The 26,034-nt window shown below is 41.1% G+C and overlaps 1 protein-coding gene across 1 annotated transcript; it reads left to right on the plus strand.

The window, feature by feature from the left end:
* Positions 1 to 402: 402 nt before the first annotated feature.
* LOC132102486 (endosialin-like) lies at positions 403 to 4,265 on the plus strand. Its single transcript, XM_059507259.1, has one exon. The coding sequence runs from the start codon at positions 583 to 585 to the stop codon at positions 2,749 to 2,751; it is 2,169 nt and encodes a 722-aa protein (XP_059363242.1). The 5' UTR covers positions 403 to 582; the 3' UTR covers positions 2,752 to 4,265.
* The last annotated feature ends 21,769 nt before the right edge of the window (positions 4,266 to 26,034 follow it).

Genomic DNA, 26,034 nt, shown 5'->3' on the forward strand with positions numbered 1-26,034 from the left:
ATCGGAAAACAATATGAAAAAGAGAAAAGATTAGAGAAAACTGCTGACTATTACAGCAGACACAGCCTTTGTCTAAATATTCTCCAATATTTAACATGGGTAAAAAAAAAAAACTTTACAATTTGTTAACATATCCAGAGTTTACTGGGGGTGGAGAGTCACTTGGGGTTCACACATTTCCATACACACTCTTATGAAAAACATAAGTTACATTCTGTTGAAGAGGCACAGAGACCACTGCACTTCCCCCCAGTCCCCCCAAAAATACACACACACACATTGGTCCTGCCTGTGCTAAAAAACATTTTTTGACACCCCCTTTTTCTTCTGTCACTTCTACCCTCCTTCCATCTCTGCAACCCTCCCTCTCTCCCTCTCTCTCTTTCTGGAACGTCAAGGGTCAGATTGGAAATATTCAGCTTAGGCTCAGATCACCACTGGACAGGACAGAGAGAGGAGGGTGGAGAGAGAGGAAAAGAAGGGAAAAGTTTAATACAGGTACAAGTAAACGAAGAATGGGCAACTAGGGCATAAAACTAGGGGGGGAAAAATTGAAAGAAAGTACAATCGAAAATAGAATAGATGAGAGGTATGGGCTGTTCAGTTATATGTGTTATTCTGCTGTCCTCACTACTGTGCCTCTATGGGGTGCAAACTCAGGAATTGAAAGAACAGGATGCACTCTGCAGCGAGGATGGGTGCTATGTGCTCTATTTTCAGCGCAAGATCTTCCTGGATGCTTGGCGTAGCTGCAAGGAACACGGAGGGAACCTGGCCACCATCAGGCATCCAAAGCAAGCAGCAATGGTGAAGGAGCTCTTCTCGAATGTGGAACTGAGACCACACCACAGAGACAGGGCAAATATCTGGATTGGCCTTCAGAGGCAACCCCGACAATGTTCACCCACCCGACCCCTACGTGGCTTCTCGTGGATCACTGGAGATCAGGACACCCAGTACACTAACTGGCTCCAAGAAAGCTCGACCAGTACCTGCTCATCCCCACGATGTGTGGTGATGCCTTACAGCACTGCGGCCCATGAGCAAGTGCATAATCTGAAATGGAAGGACGGACCTTGTTCGATTTCAGTGGATGGCTACCTGTGCAGGTACAACTTCCCAGGCATGTGTACAGCTATTGCTAGTGAGGGAGGTGGGAATACACTGTATACTACCCCTTTTAACCTTCTGAGTACCCTCTTAACACATATCCCATATAGATCAGTTGCAACTGTACCTTGTCCTGCTAAAGATGACCAATCAATTATGTGCACACAAAAGGAAAATGGAACTGTAGGTTGGAACAGGGAACCACCTTTTTGCTCTGATAAACCTAAGACAAGCAGGTGCGATAAAGACAATGGCGGTTGCCATCACAATTGCATTGAGGATGACTCACAATACCTCTGTGACTGTCGTGAGGGCTTTCTCCTGGCTGAGGATGGGGTAAGTTGCTTACCATCTGACCCTTGTACCCTTGTAATGGGAATCACTGTGAGTTTGAGTGTGATGGGTGGCTACCGCTGTGCTTGTCCTGATGGCTACATGCTGGCATCTGATGAACGGAGCTGTGTAGATGTCGATGAATGCATACAGAGTCCCTGTGAGCATATCTGTGTAAATGCTCCTGGATCCTTTGAGTGTCACTGCCGGGATGGCTACCGACAAGATGAAAAGGGTGCCTGTAAAGATCTAGATGAGTGTTCGGACAACCGTTGTGAGTATGACTGTGAGAACACATTGGGCTCCCATATTTGCCACTGCCATCCTGGTTATGCCCCATTACAAGAGAACCAGAATCGCTGTCACGACATCGATGAATGTCAAATTGAAGGAACATGTGAACAGATGTGCATCAATTACGCAGGATTCTTTGAGTGCTACTGTAAAGAAGGTTATACTCTTCAGTCTGACCAATATTCCTGCAAACCCATTGAGGAGGACATGGACACTCCCTCAACCACGGTCTCCAACCCATGGATTACTCACAACCCCCTTAGGGAATCAGAAGATCCAGAATACCCATGGATCCCTCCCCCTGATTCTGATTGGAGCTGGCTGACTGAGCTGCCCAATGTGGAGACAGTTCCGACAGACCTTATTTGGACAACTGAAGAGGAACCTGAAAGGACTACACTGACTGAAAGCTCCCCTGAGGTCATTAATGTTGATGGTGACCTTAATCCAGAACATCCAGCTCATAATGCTTTTTTTCCACCAGCAATTCTGACACCCGTACCAGACTATTATGAGGAAGAGAGCACCATGGTTCCCACAGTCCTCCCTTCCTCCACAGCTTCAGGCGGAGCTTGGAATTGGCACTGGTTAAGCTCAACCCAAACAAAACCTGAGACACAGGAAACTGCAACTAACCCTCTTGACCTTTTTGGAGAATATGAGTCTAATGAACAAGATCATTATAATATTGACATGTATGATGATAAATCAACCACCTTTGGTCCAGGGCAGCAAACTTCCACCAAGTCTCCAATGCAGTCACAAGGAACAGATGTCACTGATAATTACAACAGCAGTGACCAGAGTCAAGGAACCACCTGGTTGCTAGTTGGATTGCTAGTGCCACTTTGCATCTTCATTGTGGTGATGGTGGTCCTGGGAATTATCTATTGTACTCGCTACACTGTTAAACCACAGAACAAGAACACCAGCGATTGCTATCACTGGATTGCCGGTGCTGGTGATAAAGCAGCTGCTGACTTATCTGATAGCGTAACCAAAACCCATGTTTAAGCAAGTAGGACTGGACAGTGTGATAATGTAAATACATTTTGTTTTGTAACTTCACAGTTCCGAGAAGAATTTGATGAATTGAGGGTAGCACCGCATCCTTTCCCTTTGACATTATTATCCATAATTATGTATGGATGTTAATCTGGACAGTCTGCTTAAGTGAAAACCCGGAGGTGGGGTACAAGGAGGAATGACTCTAAAATCACTGAACCTCATTCTCTGCTGTTCTCAAGAGGCAATAAAAGTTGTTCTACTGTTGGTCACACTGATCTCTTAGTTTGCAAAACAGTTGCTCAACAGTCACATGACAAACAATAGAGCATTCTTAATATATGAGGATCCTCAGTTGAATAATGTGGGTTATTTATTTTTAATTCTGAAGAAACTTTCCATCTGAATAACTGTTTGAGTTAGGTCTTAAGAGATGCATTCTCTAAGGAGCCATAATTTCAGTCCATTTTGACAATGTCAAGATTTTTATTCCCTGTTGTGATTTCAGTCTGATCCAGACCAAGAAAAAGTCTGTCTATCATATTTGTTAAACGTTGTTTTTACCAAAATGGTGCCTAACAAGTCTTTTAACAAGATCATCTGAAAATGCTTTCTAAGCATTGTGTGTTTAATGACAAAAATTGCTATGAAACTGCACGTGGACAATCTGGTCATTAACACTGTGTGAATGAAGTTGGTCATAATTTACAAGCATTTTGAAAACAAGCAGTCAGACAATCGTGTACCAATGACTTTCCTTATTTGTTTGCAGTATTATGTTTTGATATGCTTGACGTAAAGGCTGTGTCAAGGTAAAGTACAGATAAACTTGTTTAATTGTTTAATTTCCTGCTCTAACTACTTCTTGATTTAAAAAAAAAAGGTTTATTAAAGTGCTCAGTATAGTTTAAAGTTTTGTGTCCTCATTGTTTGAAATGAGCAATATTTGTTTTTTGATGCTGTGGCTAATGCATGCCTATAAAATCAATAGACAAGTTTCGGTTTATTTGTAGAATTTGCAGCTTTTTATGGGTAAGAGTAAGGATGTGGAAAGGGTTTACTCAACTCTATAAAAGTAACTATGCCTTTGTCTTATTCTTAATGTGTCCTTTCAACATTTCTCATCTCCTGCCTGCATTCTTTTCTCCCTTGCCTCCACATGGATACTGAGAGATATTGACAGTGGTGCAATGAAAGTACAGAACACGTTCTGTACTCAGTACCAGCTGATAATCCAATCAGATAAATCTGGCCAGACATCAGAGAGCTCCTTATACTGTCATGCAGTGTTGTGGATAATTGGCGTGCTCAGCCATCACATCATCACAGGAAAAGCACTCTGGTGTAATCGCTTGAGAACTAACAGCTTCCTACATGTTTTGCAGTTGTGGTTACAGTTCTGTGTGAGATGACTTTAGATTAATCTTTGGGTGGTCAGATACACTACTGCTCAAATGTTTGGGGTCAGTAAATAGTAAATGAATACTAATTTAGCAAGAATACATTAAATTGATTAAAAGTGACAGTAATAAAAATAAAAATAAATGCTTTCTTTCTATTTATCAAAGAAAAATAATCAAAACATTGATGATAAAAAATGTTTCTTGAGGGCCAAATCAGCATGTTAGAATGATCTCTGAAGGATCATGTGACACTGAAGACTGGAGTAATGATGCTGAAAATTCAGCTACACATTGCAAGGATAAAATAATAATAATTTGTTTTTTTTCCTTTTTTTAATTGTAATAGTATTTAAATTAACACAGCCTTGGTGACACCATGGTAAGAGACTTTAAAAAATGTAATAAAAATATAATAAAAAATTATCTTACAGACCCCAAACTTTTTTCTTTTTGGGGGGGGGTCCTTATGAGGAAACAAGCTTATAAATCATACAGAATTATCATTTTGGAGAATCTAAAATAGCTGAAAGATTTTCTGAGGGGTAGGTTTAGGGTAAAGGGATCAAAAATACAGCTTGTACAGTATACTGTAAAAGTCATTACGTCTCTGGAGAGTTGCCATAAAACATGGAAACCCAATGTGTGCATGTGTATGTGTGAGAGAGAGGATGTGTCCAAACTTGCTTTAAAGTAATTGTTGCGGTTTATAATTCAGTGACTTTCATACATTTTAATGTGTGACTCAAGTGTCCAAAAACTTCTTAAAAGTCTTAAACTGATCAAGACTAGTGTTCAAATTTTGTAAAGAAAGAATCAAAAAGTGTTATTACAAAATTTCAGTATCTGATACATATAATTGTCTTTTTGCAAATTAAGAAAGAATTTCATGATTATATTATTTCTTGGGAACAATTTATACAATATAATTTATAGCCAAAGTTTGAAATCATTATGCTTCCTTAAAGGCATTTAACTAATTCTTCAAACAATCACTTTAAGTATTCGTATCAACCTTCCGTAATATTTACTAATGTCAGTTCAACAAATGCTTGCAGTAATGAGTTTTATTTCAAAGGCTTGCTGATTGTTTGTGTTGCCTTGTGCCCTCAGGTACTCTCACATTCAGCCCAGTGTTAAGCAGCTGGGTAAAGATTTCAGCAACAGACTCTTCAAAGGAAAATGTTGGAGTATATCGTGGCCTCTCCTCATTCCACATTCCACAGACGTCTCTTTTAAATTCAGCAGTGCATTAGGAGAGGGAATGGACCGATTTATGTTATGTATTCCAGAGAGTGTTTGGCATCACGGGCTTAGCTGTGTGTCTGTGTGTATGTGACTCTCCTGCCTTTCCCAGTAAACAACCTGTCAGCTATTTAAGCTAATTAAGGAGGAATTATTATTGGAGCACTGTTCCTACATTCCACATAGCATATAGGATCCAATGTTATTTTATGCCTCGTTTCCAGCACCTATGGAGGCTGAAATGGCACATTATAAACACCCAGTCTAAAATTCCATATCCTGTCAGACATGGAATTTTGACAAATGTGTTCGGCATACCTTAGTGTATTGGGACAGAGAGTACCAAAGTTTTATGAATTTTAGAATAGAGAAACCTAGCAATCTTTTTCACCCTGAAGTGACTGCTGGCAATTTGAATGAGTCGCATACAGGCAAGTCTTGGCCGTGTTGTATGTGGCTAATATAAGCAAATCATAACATGTATCCAAATGGACTCACTTGGCTGCCTGCTGTAATTTTTGTTCTATGGTCAGCATGTGTGAATATACAATGTGTCAGAAATTAGAAGAGGCAAAGTGTTAAGAGAAAGGTGGATCCTGTAGCCAGAGAATCTAAGAGAAGATTCAGAGAAGGATGGAGAGAGGAGTTCTTGGAATTGTGAATTTTGCACTTCTCTCCCTAATTTCAGTAATATGGAGCCAGGCTGAATATCTCTGCATGACACTACAGATGCCTCAAACTAGGCTTTTCATATATTAGGTTTGAATCTTTGTTTTACAGCTTTCAGTAAATTATTCAGAAATGTAAAATTGTTAATTTTGGCATATACTTCCTTAAGCAAAGGACATCATGCATTATGTATGTGAGTGAGTAAAAGCAGCTATAAAGGGACTGCGGAAAGATGAAATGAGATTTAGTTCTCTTTGAATGTTTATAATCTGTGCATTCATAATATCAAGAAATGTGTTATAAGACTTCACAGTTATTTCTCAGCAATATACAATAAGTGGCAAATTTATCAGGTACATTTGACTGTGAACAGCCCACTTTGGTGCATCCACTGTAGCTTCATATTTTTGTTCTGTATACATGGCATTCAGATGTGTTTTCTGGTGTACAACAATATTGTAACTTTCATTGTCTACCCGACAAAAACAGCTTCTACTGAACATCTCTGAAAGATCTACATATTGCAAATTTAGCAAATGGTTTTCTGTTTATGTATCTGCATTTACAAGCAAGCCTCATGTCTTTTAAAATAGCCACAGGGTGTTTATTGAATGTCTGTCAGTGTTTATGTGTGTGCAGTATCCACCGATGACTTCCTAAAGAGTTTCAATTGCTCAGTAGATGTTGGAATTTCATTAGTCGACTTCATAATCCGCACTTAAAGGAATCTTTTTAAGACTCCCAAAATGACAGACCATGTTTCTGGTGTAATATACATAATTCATATACAGTTCTAAGCATCTTCCATGCCCCCAAAAAAATCATCAGTCAATAGTGGGATGTCAAAAAAATTGCATGCTCTTACAGTTTACAGCTGTAAACTGATGATTTTTTTTGAGGCATGGAAGATGCTTAGAACTGTATATGAATTCTGTATATTACACCAGAAACATGGTATATACATGTAAGAGCTGTAAACTGTGGGATGTCTAAAACATTGCATGCTCTTACAGTTTTCCTTTCAGGATAAAGCAGATCAGACAAAATGCAGTCATGCCCTATTTTTCTAAAGCTCTTGGATTACTCGCAAAGATCATGAAATTCCCTTTGAGTAGTGCTTTGATCCAACATGAGCATTACATTCTCTTTATCAAGTCACTTCAGTTAGTGCTCCCTCTCTCAAAGCCTTTTGTTTTCAGGAATGTCAACCAACACCCCAGTCCTGTTTCTCATTCTGTTTTGGTTTCTTAAAGCACTAATAACACCTTGTGATTTCTTGTGTTTATGGGACAGAGCTGCAGATCATGGGCTTTCCCAAGCAGACCCCTCTGATCTGTCAATCAACCTTAAAATCAGCCTCTTTTTTCATGGCACACTGTAGCAACAACAATTTTACTACAGTAGACACAAATGTATTTTGTCTAATGTAGTGAAATAAATATTAACTAAAATAAAAGGAAGCACAAAAACCTTAAACCAGAGCTTTATTTAGTTTAACTTGATGTAGTAAAAGATATATATATATATTTTTTTTTTTCTAAAACTGGAAATTTTTTACATATAATCTAATTCAAAATATTAATAAAAACTGTAATAGTAATGATACTACAATAACACTGATCCGCACATACATTTTTATAAGATATGTAAAATATGTTATCCATACAAAATGTATATAGAAAGCAGTTCTCTTACAAGAGCTCTCTCGTACTGCGTCTTAGCTAAGACGCTACGGGAAAAGTCTCTTTCACGAAATACTGAAGCAAAAAATTATCCTTAATTTTTTGTATTTTTGTAAAGCGCATTTGCAGCAGTACACAGCCATAGGCGAGACGGCTCGCTCGCTCATTGGCTTGTTCTGCGGCAACTGCACAGCCTATCGAGCGCAGGCTGATGCAACATCAGACCAATAAGGGGGCTTCGCGCCCTTCTTGCCACTTCCCGCCAAAACGGGTGTGGCCCAACCTATAAAAGGAGCTCGAAAAGGCTGACTCACCTGATTTTTCATCTCTTCAGCGAAGCTCACGCATCGCTGGATCAGGACGAGCCATCCTGAAGCCGCTGGCACCGCCGCCTTCCACTGCCGTTCCTGCTGCGCTATCCGGCGCCCATATCCTTTATAATCCTTGTTCTGTGATATTCTGTGTGTGTGTTCGCCCTGCGACGCACATTCACAAAAGAGCTGCGTCTTTTTAAAGATGCCTTCGTGCGGCTCGTGCAGAACCCCGCTCAGCGAAGGAGATCGTCATGTCATCTGCTTCTCCTGTCTGGGTGAAGACCATGCAGCGCTCGCGCTCGCTGATGGCGGATGTCCTCATTGCGTGTTGATGCCTATGGTGACTCTGAGGACTCGCCTGGCATCCTTCTCGAAGCCTGCATCATCCGCTGCGCCACAGCGCCGTAAGAAGCGCCGCTCGCAGCGCCTACCAGAACCGCCTCCAGCTCGGCCGAGCTCGCCGGTTCCCTCCGCTTCGCCGGTCTCCCCTGCATCGCTTCCCGATGCTCAGCGTCCTCTGCTTGCCGACGCGTCATCGGAGGAAGTGGATCTCAGGCCCGCGTCGGAGGAAGAAGACACGTGCTCTCTGCTTGCTTCGGGCAGTGAGGGTTGGGCGAGCTCCGTGGATCTCGCGCCCGCTGCTCAGAGGCCCAGCAGACGGTGGGATATCGATAAGGAGCTGATGCGTGTACTCTCGTTGGCCGCGGCGAGCCGCGGCGAGCCTCGGCCTCGAGTGGTCTGCACCAGCGCCCCCTTCACGTTCCCGGCTGGATGGTAGCTATCTTCCGGATGAGCGCTCTTCCTCAAGCTCAAAACACGCCCCTTTTCTTCCTGAGCTTCACGAAGAAGTGGCGAAGGCTTGGGACGCTCCATTCTCGGCGAGAATCCGCTCATCTGTTTCGTCAGCATTCTCCACACTGGACGGTGCTAAGAACCGAGGCTACCTGTCACTTCCGCCGGTGGAACAGGCTATAGCAGCGCACCTTTGCCCGCCCTCTGCTGGACGGCGGACTAAGGCGGCGTTGCCATCCAAAGCCTGCCGCATGACGTCATCGCTGCTCGCACGGATATTCTCTGCTGCTGGGCAGGCTGCGTCTGCGTTACACACCATGGCGACGCTACAGATTTTCCAGGGCGATCTTCTCCGCAAGCTGGATGAGATGGGACCTGAAGCGATCTGTCTCGCGGATCTGAGGAGTGCTTCGGATCTCTCCCTCCGCGCTACTAAGTCCGCTGCACAGGCCATGGGACGGGTTATGGCTTCCGCTATGGTGGCTGAGAGGCATTTGTGGCTGACGCTTTCTGACATCAAGGAGTCTGAGCGCGCTGCATTTCTTGACGCTCCGCTAACTCCTGCCGGCCTCTTTGGATCTTCCGTCAACGAGTTTGTGGAGAGATTCGCCGAGGACCAGAAAGCTTCGCAGGCGTTCAAGCACTTCTTGCCGAAGCGCTCCAGTTCTGCAGCTAGCCGCTCTAGACCGGCCCCACAGAGCTCTCAGTCACCCCCACCGCCTCCTGCTGCGCCATCACGACAGCGTCAGCAACGCAGCTCGGGACCCCGTTCTCGCTCTTCGAGCCGTCGCCCCGCGCCGCAGGAGCCGCGGCAGAGGATTGCGGTGAAGCCAGAAGCCCCGAAAGCATCCTAGCACTGCTGGGAAAGCGCCGGTGTTCGAGTTCCGCTGCGGCCGAGCTCTCACCCAAGCGCGCCGCTGTTGCAGTTCCAAGAGTTGCGACTGCCTCAGTGTCTTCTGCAATGCGCAAGCCTGCACGAGTGCCCGCTTGCCTGCACACAAAAGCCGTTATCACGGCTACCCAGATGTTTCACAAAAACAGTGTTTTTTCTGGTGTTCCGGCCACGGCCGATGGTGCTATAAATGTTGTGACGATGCCCACTCCTCAGTGCCCATCTCCACATGTAAGCACAGCCCTACACACAGGGCCTGCGCTCATAATGTCGACTCAAGTCGGTCGCGCACACTACATAGTAAACGTGCCCACCCCTCAGTGCCCACAATTACTATGTCACACGCGTCACGTGGTTTCTGTAAAAACGAAACCCGTGCACGCTCATCCGGCCACGGCCGATGGTGCTTTAAATGCAGTGACGATGCCCACTACCCAGTGCCCATCCCCGCATGTAAGCACAGCCCTACACACAGGGCTAGCGCACATAAGATCGACACAGATCGGTCGAGCGCGCCGCATAGTAAACGTGCCCACTTCCCAGTGCCCACATACACTATGTCACTTACGGCGCGGGGCTTCTGTAAAAACGAGGCCCGTGCACGTACATTCTGCACAGGCAGACGGCGAGTTGGAAGTGGTAAAAGTGCACACATGCAGCCCACGGTTACTCGCAGATATATTGAGTCCCACGGGACCCGCTCAGCCTCCCTCCAGTCGGTTAAGCGCCGGAACGGGGTCGAGGATGAGCGATCTGCCCGCTGTGATCAGCGCGCTCCCCGCCTCAGATGCGCAGCACACTCGAGCGCCGCCGTTGCCCAGTCAACAGAGCACGTGTCACATCCAGCCCTTAGCCATTCATGCAGATGCATGGTCAGCGCTTCCAGGGGTTTCGGATTGGGTGCTAGGCATTATAAAGAGAGGCTACTCGCTACAGTTTTCTCGACGCCCACCGCGCTTCTCAGCGCGCGTCGAAACTACGGTCAAAACAGAAGTAGCACACATACTTCGGGCCGAAATATCAAAACTGTTGAGCAAAGGGGCTGTACAGCAGATACTTTCTGGTGCCCAAGAGAGACGGGGGTCTCAGGCCCATACTGGATCTAAGACAGCTGAACAAGGCATTGATGAAACGCAGTTTCAAAATGCTCACGGCCAGGAAGCTCCTCGCGCAGATTCGCGGAGGGGACTGGTTCATGTCAATAGATCTGAAGGACGCGTATTTTCAAATACAGATAGCGTCAAACCACAGGCGGTTTTTGAGATTCGCCTTCGAGGGCCAGGCATACCAGTTTGCAGTACTGCCATTCGGCTTGTCCGTAGCTCCTCGTACGTTTACGAGGTGCATGGATGCAGCGCTCGCTCCTCTCAGACTCAGAGGCATACGAGTGCTGAATTATTTGGACGACTGGCTGGTTCTGGCCCAATCACGAGCGGAGCTCGTGGACCACAGGGCCGTTTTACTCGATCACCTCGAGAAGCTCGGCCTCAGTGTCAATTGGGCGAAGAGTTCGCTGAACCCCAGTCAGACGATCCCGTTTCTGGGTATAGTTCTGAACTCGTGTTCCATGACGGCGCGACTGTCACCACAGCGCACGATGGGCATTCAGCGCGCAGCGAGTTCTTTCCGCTGCGGCGCGACTGTGTCGCTCAAACACTGTCAAAAGATGCTGGGTCTCATGGCCTCAGCATCTCCGGTTCTGCGGCTGGGCCTGCTCCGCATGCGCCCCCTGCAGTTCTGGCTGAAGGCTCGGGTGCCGCACAGAGCATGGGCGTCTGGCCGGCTGCATTTCAATGTCGATCAGAGCTGTGTTGCGGCTCTAGCACCTTGGACAGCGAACGGCTGGTACCGATCAGGTGTAAGCCTGGGGACTTCCCCGAGTGTGAAAATGGTGTCGACAGACGCCTCCGCTTCGGGATGGGGAGCGCTGCTCGAAGGCAGACCGTCCTTTGGCCTATGGTCAGAACGGGAAATGCTCCATCATATCAACTGCCTGGAAATGCTGGCAGTGGAGAACGCGCTGACGCGCTTTTGTCCCCATATCAAGGATCACCACGTCGTAGTCCGTTCGGACAACATGTCCGTGGTGTCCTACATAAATCGCCAGGGCGGTCTCGGGTCCCGAAACCTGTACAGGCTGACGGAACGCCTCCTGATTTGGGCTCAACGCAACGTGCGCTCGCTGAGAGCAGTGCATGTGCCTGGACTGCAGAATCTGGGTCCAGACAGGCTGTCCAGAGGCAATGTCCCTACGGGCGAATGGTCTCTACACCCGCAAACAGTTCGGCTGTTGTGGGAGAGATTTGGCATGGCGGAGGTGGACCTCTTTGCGTCCCACGAAAACGCTCACTGCCCCGCATTCTTTTCCAAGAACGAAAGCGCGCTGTCACGGAAATGGCCGTGCTGCCCGCTTTATGCGTTCCCTCCCGTCTCCCTCCTTCCGCAGGTGATAGAACGGGTGAGAGAAACGAGATGTTCAATACTGCTTGTGGCACCTCTTTGGAAGAACCAACCATGGTTCCCAGATTTGATGCAATTAGCAGATGTCGCCCCATGGCCGGTACCGTTGAGGAGAGATCTCCTCTCGCAGGCCAGGGGCTCGATTTGGCACCCTCAACCGGAGTTGTGGTCCCTCCATGTATGGGCACTCAACGGTTACCCGCTGATCTCGCAGTGGGAGTGCTAAATACCATCACTCAGGCTAGAGCTCCGTCGACACGACGTCTGTATGCCTCGAAGTGGTCGGTGTTCTCCAGCTGGTGCACAGCTCAAGGTTATTCACCCCTTAGTTGTGAGGTGACGGAGGTCCTCTCCTTCCTACAGGAGCTGTTGGATAAGGGCAGAGCCCCATCCACGCTCAAAGTTTATGTGGCGGCCATCGCGGCGTTTTCTGAAACGGTGTCCGGTCAGTCAATAGGAAGGAACGATTTAGTCATCCGGTTCCTCAGAGGAGCTAGGATGCTGAATCCTCCCAGACCTCCGTCAGTCCCTATGTGGGACCTCGCGGCGGTTTTGGAGGCCTTGAAGGGTCCCCCTTTTGAGCCTATCCAATCGGTTAGCCTTCAGCATCTGTCGTTCAAGACAGTATTCTTGTTGGCTCTCGCTTCTGTGAAGCGTGTGGGTGATTTGCACGCGCTCTCGGTGAGCCAGTCGTGCTTGGAGTTTGGGCCCAATGACTCAAGGGTCATACTCAAACCTAGGCACGGTTATGTGCCGAAATCCCTCAACTCACCGTTTCGGGCTCAGGTTATTGCCCTGTCCGCCCTGCCGGTGTCAGGGGAGGATGGAGACTCGAGTCTTCTTTGCCCTGTGAGGGTTTTAAGAGCTTATGTGTCTCGCTCTGCTGCCTTTCGGCAGACGGAGCAGCTATTTGTCTCGTTCGGTGGACGTTCCAAAGGAATGGCTGTTTCGAGACAGACTCTATCCAGATGGATAGTTGACGCCATAGCGTTAGCTTACGCTTCCAGGGGCCTTCAGTGCCCGTTGGGCGTCAGAGCACACTCCACAAGAGGCGTCGCCTCGTCGTGGGCGTGGTCTACTGGGATCTCCTTGCAGGATATATGTATGGCGGTGGGTTGGGCCTCGCCGTCTACATTTATCAGGTTCTATAACCTGGAGGTTCCCGCCTTGCAAGCAAGGCTGCTGTCGGTATAGAAGAATCAGGGCCCTGAGGGGAATTCTGAATTCATGAGCGCTATGCGCTGCCGACTGTTATATGGGCAGTATTGCGTAAGACCCGCATTGCCACATTGGTCAGGCCTTGCCTCGGCTGTGTGATGTCATATTGCCGCATCTACGGATGCTGCTAGATATGGGACGGAGGGCTTTCCCCCTTTTCTGTCCCGGACTCTCTGTGAGTCCCTCAGGTGACTGTGCACTGTAAATCCTGGGCGTTGCTTCAGGTTTATCGGTGTGTGATCCCTGCGCGCACGGCGTTTTACATCGGGTTCCCGTAGCGTCTTAGCTAAGACGCAGTACGAGAGAGCTCTCGTAAGAGAACGTACTCGGTTACTAAACGTAACCTCGGTTCTCTCTAGAAGAGCGAACGAGTACTGCGTTCTCTGCCGTGCGTACGATTCACTCTGGTTTCGCTTCGGCGATGAAATAAATCAGGTGAGTCAGCCTTTTCGAGCTCCTTTTATAGGTTGGGCCACACCCGTTTCGGCGGGAAGTGGCAAGAAGGGCGCGAAGCGCCTTTTTTTGCTTCAGTATTTCGTGAAAAGAGACTTTTCCCGTAGCGTCTTAGCTAAGACGCAGTACTCGTTCGCTCTTCTAGAGAGAACCGAGGTTACGTTTAGTAACCGAGTACGTTTTTGTCATCTTAAAATTATGGCAACATCACCTGAATATTGATTACATGAACATTCACGAAAAAAAGAAACACTTGTGAAAAAGCCTACTGCAAACCATTTGAGGATTCATTGTTTTCCTCATTGTGAAGCACTTTCTGCTGCTGGAGATACTGAGAAATGTTTGAGGGCTGTGAAATGCCAGCAGGTGTCTCAGCAGTATAGTTCCCAGCTGTGTGCATTTTCCAATTTTATATCACTTGCTCAAACAGCTTTTATAGGTAAAATTATCTTCAAGGTAATGTGTAAATAAATGAAGGAAAAATGTAATAAATGATGGAACAAACGTTCAATATAGGTCATTTTTTAAAGTGTCAAGGAAGATGAGCATTGTTGTAATATTGTATTGCAGAAACGGCTTTCATAATTTGGTTTTAGTATTTCATGCTTCAGGATATGAACATCACTATTGTCATGATAGCCTTAAATATGGACATGAATACAGTGTATAGACAACCAACTGTCCAAGCAGTGATGATTTTCACATATATAGCATATTATGATCATCTTGCATTGAAATGTGTTTGATGTATATGTAAGTTTAATAGCGTAGAAGTTATTTATTTTCTTTTTTTTCTAAGCCTTAAAGGGATAGTTTAACCAATAATGTGTTTTTTGTTTGTTTGTTTGTTTGTTTTTTCATTATTTACTCACACCCATGTCATTCCATATTGGTTAAGATCCCTCCTTTGTCAGTGAACTTAGGGCATGCTTAACCCCTTAGCATAATGTAAAATAGATAGATCTGAAAATAGAAAAAAAAAATGACAATCTGGGTGTCGTGTGTGATATGAATGTGAATGTGGAAGTGATTAAATATAATAAGAAATATGTATTTTAACATTCTGCAGCATTATTTCTCCTACAATGCTCAGTCTTGGTGATGTGAGTTCCTTGGAACCAACTGCTGTGAATGAATTCTATTCTAATTCTAGAATGACCACTTTTGGCATGAGGCCTAGGGGATCCTCTTATATCCTGCAGTCAATCCTTTGCCAGATATTTGATTACATGCTAGTAGTCTAGTTCATAACACTTTATAAAGATTTAATAATAATTTATGGTGCAGATTGTTCAAGTGAAGTAACATCTGTGGTGTAATCTTATATTTCCCGCATATTTCCTCGCAAATCCTGTCTAGACGATCACATAAATGTAGCTGAGGTGAATCCTAGGGAGTTTTTGTCTGAGCTACAACATTTTCTATTTATTAGTGATGCACCAAGATGTATTTTTTATTCTAAATTGAAGTCTTTCAAAACCAATTTATTTATGTGGTTATGAATAAGACAGGAGACAAGATTCGTATGAATATCATGAATAACGTCCTCGAACCCTCAGCGATTTCTTTTCTAACACAAGCTGCTATTCTTAGACAGAATTTAGGAATTCATTTCCTCAGGAAGCCTGTTCTACAAATCAAAATATGAGATACAAAGGAGAAAAAAAAGAAGTTATGATGAATTCCAAATTGTGTCTACACAGAAATTGCACTAACACAAATGAATATAGTATGTATTGTTGTTCAAATCCTTTTATATTTTCCTTAAGTAAATCATCAGAAGAGATATCTTCTATCCAGCATGCGTGTTTTCCAGCATCTAATTAAGCTGTTTTATTGCCTTTATAATTTTATGATATCATAATATTTAGCAACATTCAGCAGTCAAGTTTAGAATTATTAATTGTCAAAAACAGTTCTTCTTTCATTTTATTAGTTAAACTGTAGGCTATTTATCATTTCCAGGCAACAGCTTGCAGATTTAAATTGAATATGTGGTCACAGGTGTGTGTTTATATTCATTTATAGTCACCTGAATGTGGCTCATACGATCAGAGTCTGTTTTATAAAATACATCAGTATATCGTATGGATTCAAGGCCAGCTGTTGAAGTGTATGGTTTGGCAGCCATAACAAAATAAGTTACAACCCATCAAGCTTTTAGCACAATCAGCATCTCCTGAAAGCAAAATATTTATTATCATTATGCCCAGTTTGTGACAGTGAAAAGATTCAGTGGGTTGAAAGATTGCCTCAGGTGTCTTTGTTTGTATGTAAATCCCACGCAGCTCAGCTAGTATGGAAAACTGAGCTCAGTCATTTGTAAAAGTTTGGGAAGTCATCAGAAAATGCTTGTCAAATTAGATTCAATTGATTAAATGAATAACTCGAGACTAGAGTTCATTCAGCTGTGAAACAACAAACTATGGAAATATGTAGTAAACCAATCACAAGGAATCATTTGATTATCTGAGCCATTTGCATTTGGAATGTAGCTGATTATTGGTGGAAGTATGGAGTGGTAAGCCATGGCTAAAGTGAGTCGTTTCTAATAGATATCACCTGGCTGGACTATATTACTTAGGAAAGAATGTTTAAATTAAATCATCCTTCCAATTCTATAATCCGAGATTTAAACACAATACATTATCCTTAGCTTGTGTCTCCTAATTGACTCCATTGAGGCTGAAAATAAGGAATGTATAAAAAAGATTCTCTTCACTATACATTCATGGCAGATATTTGAATTCTCTCTTTTTGATGGAGGTCCCCAGTTTGTCTTACTTCTTCCTGCTAAACGACTCTGTGGAAACTTCTCTGGAATGTAATGGTGGGTTATTAGAGCTTTAGGTTAAACCAGATGGGCGAGAGTCTTAAAATCACCATTTCGTTAAACGATCTTCTCCTGCGGCACTAACACTCCATGTTAGGACCTTTGGACGTGAGGTGCTTCTGTATCCCACAATTTACAAAATGATGGGAAATTGATGTGAACTCTTCTTTAATCTTGGTCCTGTTTACAGTACAGGAGGGCCTTTTTGTGCACTGTTTTATTTTTGCCATTTCTATCAATCAAAATGTCATAATCTGCCACCTTCCCTATATATATGACCAGAGAGAAGCCATTTCTGATAGCTTTTTTCTTTGCTTGCTGTGGCCTGCATACCTCCGACAAAAAATGATAAGGACATGTAGACAGTACAAGAGCTCTTACTTGACCTTTATTCTAATAATATTACTAGGCATGGTGCTTTTGTTCTCGCTCTGTTTTAGATAGTGTCGTGTTGACACATTGGAAGAGGGGTCATAATGTAGCAAGGAAAAATATGACTACGCCCCAAGAGCTTAGAATTTGCTGTCATTTCTAATTGTTTGTGCTGATAACAATTGTTGCCACAAGCACATAAAAAGCATCTTTGGGGACAATCTTTCTAGAATACACAGAATAGACATTAGCAGTGTGACAGGTGCTTAATGGTAATGGTATACTCATGCCGTAGTCCATTGAGGAAATGTCTCTGTGATTGACTGAGTCCTATGTTTCCTCCATGTAGCCCCCTTGGGGCTGTGCACATTTTCAGTCAGCATTCATCTACGGTTCTGCTTCATTCATGGCCAATGAACAAAAACTGGTTGGGGAAAAAATGGCATCACATTTGAGCAATATTTTTATTTTTTTATAAAAAAAACAAACAATCTGTCATCATATTTAAAATTCATTAACATAGTAAAGGCAGAAGAAGATTATTGTGGGTAGTAATTAAAATGACTGCCTTAGCTGTGATATCATAGAACAGTTATTTGTGTTCAATAATTTAAACGGAAGCCAGTGTCACTACAATTCCACATCAAACACTAAGCTTTCAAGAACATGAAAGGTAACTTTAGAACAAGTACATTTTATTAATTCTCAGAAAAGAGTGCTGCAGGGATGACGTTTTTCTGCTAGCCAAAACCTAGATATGAGTTGACATTTTAGCATTTTCAGATCCAATGTCCAGAAATCATTTTTTTTATACCTGAAATAAGGTCTCTCGTTGTGATTAGGCAAGCAGCACCAGCTCGCTTGGGGATCTATGTAACAAGTGTCTATAAAATATGTTAAAAATGATAATCATAATGCTCACTCTACAACAGGACTTTCATGCAAGGTGAAATTTATTTACAGTGCTAAAACAGACATTCCAGCAAAATATATACAAGTGCACAACAAAACCCAAAGTACCAAAGAAGCAACAAATAGGTTAAATAAAAAGGGAAAAGTCCAAACGTATATGCTTACAGGTAAGTGTCTGCAGTATACAAGAGTTAGAGGTTTGCTCGAGGCACCACAGTTGCTCTCTCGCTTTGACTTGGTAAACAAGCAAAGACTTTGATTCTGGCCTCCCCTTTTATAGGCCAGAGTTCACCCCTACTCAGGGACAATACCATAAATAGGTACAGTAAGTATGAAATGTATACACCTTAGTACTTCAGTTACTTTAACACATTCAATTCAAGTTTATTTGTATAGCGCTTTTTACAATACAAATCATTACAATGCAACTTTACAGAAAATTACGTTTCTACAATATCTAGTAGTAGCTTATAAGTGGTGACTGTCAGTTTATGTGCATATGACGGGAATTTTCAGAAAAATTAATACAAGACGTAGTCAACCAGACGATGAACATTATTAACAGCAATTATTATATGATGCAATCACACTTGTAGCAATATTGTTAGTTCTGTTCTGTAACACATTTACACACACTCATTAAACATTAAACAAACTCTCCACATATAAACCATAAATAATTATAATCATTGCAAAATAATACATTTTACTCACAGGAACCACTATTAATTTACAAACAATGGTTTTTGATAGCTTTTGGTTATGCTGGCCGATGCAGCACAGTCAGTGATGTCATAACTTGCCACCACTTGTTCGATCTGTTTGGCCGGCACAGCATCTCAGTAATAACAACAATAAAAATACCTCAAACAAGGTACAGTGAAACAACTTCCAATGGTGTACACCTTTTTCTTCAACGCGGAAGTAAGCCTATGGTTGAGAGTTCCAGTTCATTAGCCGCTATAGGTAAATAATGAGGAAAATAACAATGTGCAGTAACCGGTAAAACTGTTTGCATTACAAACCAGTATGTTAATAATTAAGATAATACAGTAAAATAATATGATAAGACACACCAACTTTGAAAAATATAGCAGCAAAATGAACTGTTTTTTTCTGCTACAAATAGATGGACGGGGTCTGACGCAGATGAGACCGGAAGACATTTACATAGAAATTACAAATGGAAATTACGCCCATTTTTACGGCTAGACAAAGGTGGATATAGTCCAGATTTATTTTGTGAAACATTCCCCAGATTCAGTGTTTTTATTCACAGATGGCTCCAAAGATCCTGATTCAGGATATGCAGATGCAGCAGTATATATCCCAATCAGTGATTTTTATATTAAGAAAAGTGTAACCAATCATTTGTCAGAATATGCAACAGAATTATTGTCAATATTATTTGCCCTACAGTGGATAGTGGAGCAGAAAATAAACAACATTCATTGCATCTAATAGCTACTCTTCACTTGAATATATAAGGTCTGTCAGGTCATAATTTAGGATGGATATTATAAATGAGATATTTTGTATGATGTACACTATAAAAGTTATGGGTATGTCTACAAGTTTCATTTGGTTTCCTGCTCATGTTGGTTTGTATAGCAAAACCTTAAAATCAACTCTGTATTTGACTGGTAAGAAATGTTAGGAAAAGAGAACAGGAGTGATGTATCAGCCACATTTTGGACCAATTACAAACGATGTATAGAGGAATGAGAGAGACATATATATAATGAATTGCAGTAATCAAGCCAAGGTGTATTAAGTGCATGGATCCCTACTTCTAGGTCTTTCTTTGAGAGGACTGTTTTAATTTGGTGATGCATCAGAAATGAAAGAAGCTTTCTTTGACAACAGCATTAATTTGCTTAACAAGCAAGAAGCCGGAATCGAAGACTTAGGTTCTTAATTCTGTTGTGCAATGTTAAAGACATGGAGTCTAGTTGATTTCCAATATTAGAGCTACACAATGAAGATCCAAATACAGTGGCCTCAGTTTTTTCCCCATTTAGCTTTTTCTGACAACCGCATTTTAACTTCCTCCAGGCAGGAGATAAAATCCATTTCTAGTCTTGACAGGAAGATATAATTGTGTATTGCCAGCATAACAGTGATAAGAGACATCATATTTCTGAAAGATAGAGCCAAAGAAGAAGCATGTATAGAGAAAAAAGCAGCGGACTCAAAATGGAGCCTTGTGGGACCCCACATGCGATCAGTGTTGAGGATGAGTCGTATAATATAAGTTGAAAACCAATTTAACGCAACCCCTTGGATACCAGCCACTCTCTCCAGGCGATTTAATAACATGGAGTGATCTATTGTGTCAAATGCTGCACTGAGATCTAATAGAGTCAAGATGACCCCATCTCTGTAATCCAAATATCAAAAGATATAATTTAAACAAACTCTAAGAATAAAGCAAGTAGTTTTAAGTAAAGCAGAAGCTAAAGTACTCATCAGAACATATGCACAATCAGTATGGCAGGTATATTGGGATGACGATGAAACAGGTAGACATTTATACAATATACAAAAACAAGTCAGTGCTGGGAGGAGAGAGAGAAGGAATCGAAGGTAATGAAGTATCCTAACTCGGATGAGAAAAGGTCATTGGACTTAACAGTAGAACATATAAATCTGGAAAACACCCAACTGGGGAATGCACTGTAGCCAACAAGAAACAGCTGATCATGTGCTACTTAACTGTCTGAAATACAACGAGAGATGTCACCTTATTCAGTCACTGAAGACGGTAAAACAGCATAACCTTTCTTTAGCAGGTCTGTTTTGGGAAAACAGCTAGTAAGATGTCTTATTTTCTGCAATAATCCAAAAGCCAGTGGAAAAATACTATTGGTTTATTGTCGAGGGAAGCAGATTGATGCCAACTTACGGGTTGGCCACAAAAATAAAATTTCATCACTGCAGCACCTTATCTGTTGTTGTAATAGATTTTTGTAACATACAGAGCTTTGCATGCTTGCCAAGGAGTTGCTAAATGGTTACTATGGACTTTTAAAGCTTCTTGCTTGATTTTAACCTAGTCACATCTAAATCAGTTTTTGACATCTCCTCCATTACCTTTTTAAATAATATTTCTGTCAAATTGAGACTAGCCACCTCAGAACTCTCATTATAAATGCATTGAATGGTGGTCTTTTTGCAGTCACCTTAAAATATTGTTTAATTTAACCTCACCTATTTCCTGCCTCATGTTTCTTACGTAACTTTGCTTCAGTTCTTTAATTCAATTAAATAATGTCACTTTCATTTAATGTTTGCATAAAGCTTATTTGGACAACGAGAGACCATATTTGCAAAAGAAAATAATAGTTTGCAGTCAAATTACTCCTATGCTGACGTTTGGAGATATAAAGTAAATAAAATTTGTGTAAATGCATAGTTTCTGGTATTTTGGTCATTCCAAATGTGTTCCATTTAGTTATGGAGCAAAGAACATATGTTAATCGACTAAAGGGAATCGTAGTTTTGCATTAAAATCGCAAAAATTATAATCAAGACATTTTAACATGCTCCTGTTCAGTTAATATTCTGTTCAATTAATATTCAGAACAAATAGCATTTTGAATGCTCCTGGCTTGTTTGACTCCATAAGTCTATATTTCTCCAACTTCTCCAATTGCAGTTACTGACTCACTCTGCCTTTAATTTTTGCCTTAAAGGCAGAAGAGTTAAGTGTCGCTATGAGATTGCTTGGTAATGGGCTTTGGCATTGATTCAAAAATTCACTCAGATACTGTAGAGACCTTATTTAGTTCCACCATATCTCAAAAGAGCACTGCTTTTCACATCCATATGCTAAAATTTGTTCAGGCTTTCTGTAATTGGTCTAAAGTTAAAAGGCTTGAGCAACTTGAGCTTTCTGTGACTGAGGGAAATAAATTGTTGGTACAAATATATGCTAGCACTGACGTGACAAAAGAAGAATTGTGAAGAATATCCTTGCCACTCTTTTCGATATAATCAAAGTGAATGAGGACTTGAGTGGAAGATTACGGTAAAAAAAAAAACACGTTTCTGGTCTCATACACAAAAGCACACATACAAATAAAAATAAATCCCTTTAAATAATACATTTTTATTTTTAGTGTACTTTTCCTTTACGTACAGTACCAGCCACCCCCCCCCCCCAAAAAAAAGTACACATTATTTTTAAAGGTTTACATATATGAAGACAAAATATTATATTTTTGACCATCAGTTGCTGTTTTCAGCCTTTTGTAACATATATTTACAAACTACAGAGATTTCAAACGTGCAGAGTAAGAATCAGCTTTTCTGTTTAAGACAGACTTTACACAATTCACAAAAAGCTATATAAACAGCCATGGATGCACAAGAAGACAGTGCATGTTATTAACTAAGGGCATATGAAAACTTCAATAAGTTATGTAAATTTAGTAATTTTGTCTCATGGAATAAATGTAAATATATCTGCTACTGTAAGTTTAATAGTTTCACCAGGACTATGTAAAAAATAAATGTAAATTAAATGTCTATCTTTACTTCCTGTACTCCTTTCTGTACTTACCCTTTAGGGATATAGAATGTACTGCCCCAGTGACAAGCTGCTGTACTGCTAAAGATACAATATTTGCAAAATATTTTCTTATAGTGTGTCAGAGAGTTTCTATAACAGAAATTGTATGGCCCATAATTTGAGTTGATTTGGTGAAATTAAGTTGATTTGGTGTCAGGCAAAGAAGGCTGTGGATAGTCAAAATAAATAATAGTTTGCAGTTTCAACACATGAATCAATTACTGTTTAGGTATTTAGTTCCACCATATCTGATTGTGATTCTGCTTCTGAATTATGTTAATTAATGTTAATGTTAATTCACCTTAAAAAGTAGTTCAGCTATGCAATTTCCCAGAATCAAAGAAACTTTTATTTGAAGCAGAGTTTTGTAAAAGTGAACGCCTTGTTAAAGTTTGATAGAGGTTGCTCAGAGGTTGGTCTCAGAGATTGTACTGGCATGGAAATCAGATGAGGAACATTTCAACAGTGGCAGTGAATTACAATCAGAGCACTAGGTGAAAAAGTGTTTAGTGCACATTTGGAGTTTTGTGTTTAATGGCTGTGTTCAGAATGCCATACTACTCTGAAGAATATACTTTATATTCTGTGCACAGAATGCAAGTTTTATGCATGCGGCCATGCGCATAATACACAGATAACCTGCTCAGTAAGATAAGATTGGGATCAGTAAGATAAAAAATATATATATATATATACTTTTATTCAGCAAAGATGTGTTAAAATTATCAAAAGTATCAGTAAAGACATTTGTAAAGTTCCAAAACAAAATCTAATAAATGCTGTTCTTTTGAACTCTCTGTTCATAAAAAAGAATCCTGAAAAATGTATTGTGGTTTACACAAAAATATTAAGCAAAATGTAAGCAATAGTGGCTGCTGAAAATTAAACTTTGCCTTCACATGAATAACATCTCGCATATGGTTATTGTCATCTAATTAATAGCAACATTAACTGAATTAACAGATTTTTCAGAAATCTACAATTAATTTATTTATATGCAGAGTTTTATTTTACTCTGTATTCTTCCTTTAATATCCACTAATTCTTCCCAGTCTTTTCTCTCCCCTCCCCATTCTTTCTCTCTCTTACTCTGTCCCAGACATCTCCACTAGTTTATTCACTCTTGTGGCCATGTGCCCTTATTACTGACTTTGCCGATGGTGACAGTAATATTAACACTATGATTTGATTCAGCTGCAGTGGATGATCCTGGGTCCTTCGGTTGATCTTACGGCTGTGAAGGTCAGTTCAGTGTTTACAAAGTGTGTTAAAACAGTGACATGTGCTTAATGGATAAAGCAGCGAGGCAGTAAAACGCATTTGTTTCTGTTCATAGCGGTTCTTTTGGGAGCACTAAGTCTTTTCTAAATGATGCTGCTGAATAGTGAATAGATAGTTGACTTCTATTTTAAGAACTTGTGCATGCTTTAGATGCATTTAAAGGTAGCATTCAAACTTGTATATATCTGGAAATCAATACATTTGTATGGCTGCATCACCGTGCATGCAAAAGAAATTTCTATGAGTCATTGCATGCAACTTGATAGAACTGCAGATTGATATCTCAAGTTCAAATGCACGTTCATTGTAGAATAAAATTCCCACACATAATTGTGGACCATTGTGGACAGAAAATAGATACTTATTCCTCCATATTCCCATCGACATGAGAACAAAATATGTTCTGACATGTTTTCTTCTTTATTTGTGTTTTTTTCTTCTCTGTAATTTATTAATTTGTTTGTGGCTGGCCTGGTGTATTGGCTGAACACATGGTAAAATCTCCTATAAAACCTGCATATCCAATTCTATGTGAAGTCTCTTTAGGATGCATTTGCTTTGACCATGAAATGTGAATATGGTGAAGGATGAAGTAACAACACCTCTGTGTCAATTTCTTGCTGGTTAAAAGCAGTTTTGACTGTCAGGAAATAAAAATGAATAATGTCACTAAAACAAAACCAGCTGTTTTTGCTGGATTCACAATGTTTCTGTTTGTGTGTGGCAGCAACTCTGCCATGCTGAAAGAAGAGTTAATGCATTGGGCAAGCTCATGTCATAAGGTTAAAGGAAATAAATGGGCAAACTTCCAAATCTGTGTCACTTCAGATGTCATTAGATTGAAACCAGTCCATGGCTTTCTTTTTTTAGGGGTAATAAATTAGTTAAGCAGATGGAAAGCATCAAAATGTTTAAGAATGATTCAACAAGCACAAATAACTGTGGTTTAAGTCAGTGGCTTGAAAGCTGGTTGACTAGCTCTCCTCTTGTCTGAAACTAAAGTGTCAAATTCAAGTCAATTTATCTGCGATTCCAGCAAACACCTTTTATATCATGTTGCTGCAGCTGAAAGAATTCTTGACTTTGTGATGCAATAGCGCTGCTCCAGACAAACAGCAGACACCTGATCAGGTTCACTCAACTTTTATTGTTGTTTAAAATTTACTTTAAAATATAAACATTTTGAACCAACAACACAGTTTTAAAGCAGGGTAAACTGAGTCAAACTTGGGTTCATTTGGCTTACAAACATAAAATTATTAACAAATTTAAGCAAGAACAAAATAAGTATTTTGTTATGGTGATATTGTGCTTTCAGAAGTACACAGAATTAGAATCCACAAACTAATCATATAACCATTTCAACATACAGTATGTTTCATATAAACATTAATCTACAGTTAACATTATTACATAAGGATCACAAAATTAACAGTAGGGGGATATTGGTTGTTCATAATGAGGTCTTATAGTTAAATAGTTAATAGTGTAGCAATGCATGAAACATCATTCACACAGAGGTAAATTACAAAGCAAGCTGCTTTCTCTTGGTCAACACATAAAACATATAAAATTATGCTGAGCAATGTTAAATGTGACCACACTTCCATAAGGTGTAAATTGTATATCCTAACCATGATGTGTGATTGATATTAACCATTCCCTTAAGCACATTTAAATAAAATCATGTCTACACATCAGTTGATGAAAAGCTCATGAAAGATATTTAAAGATTAAACAAACATTTTGCTTGTTATCTATACAGATTAACTGGACTGTCTCCTCTCACAACTGTTTCCTCTCTTGAGATGCTTCTATCTGAATATGTAAGTCAAGAAATGTATTAACAATGCATTCATTATTTTTATTAATTAGTATCATGGTATGGTTATTGTAGACTAAAGAAATATTAGTGTACAGTAACAATTTCCACTTTGTGTTTATTTCCAACAAAAATGAATGGCATGAGCTTTTGGCAAGTCTTCAAGTCACTTCAAGTTCACCCCCCAAAAATAAATTTTTTTTTTTTTTTCTCACCCTCATGTTGTTCCAAACATGTAAATACTTCTTATGTTGGACATAATAATATTTATTTTCATTTTTTTTTTTTTTTTTGCGTGCGTTTACACTAGGAACCAGTGTTCACCAAAACTGTGGTTCCCAACATTCTTCAAAATATCTCTTTTATTTAACTTT

Source organism: Carassius carassius, chromosome 2 (assembly GCF_963082965.1).
Source record: "Carassius carassius chromosome 2, fCarCar2.1, whole genome shotgun sequence".
NCBI classification, from domain to species: domain Eukaryota; kingdom Metazoa; phylum Chordata; class Actinopteri; order Cypriniformes; family Cyprinidae; genus Carassius; species Carassius carassius.

Bases quoted from the DNA above. Each gene is read 5' to 3' on its own strand.
- LOC132102486 (XM_059507259.1), top strand. From the start codon at position 583: ATGAGAGGTATGGGCTGTTCAGTTATATGTGTTATTCTGCTGTCCTCA.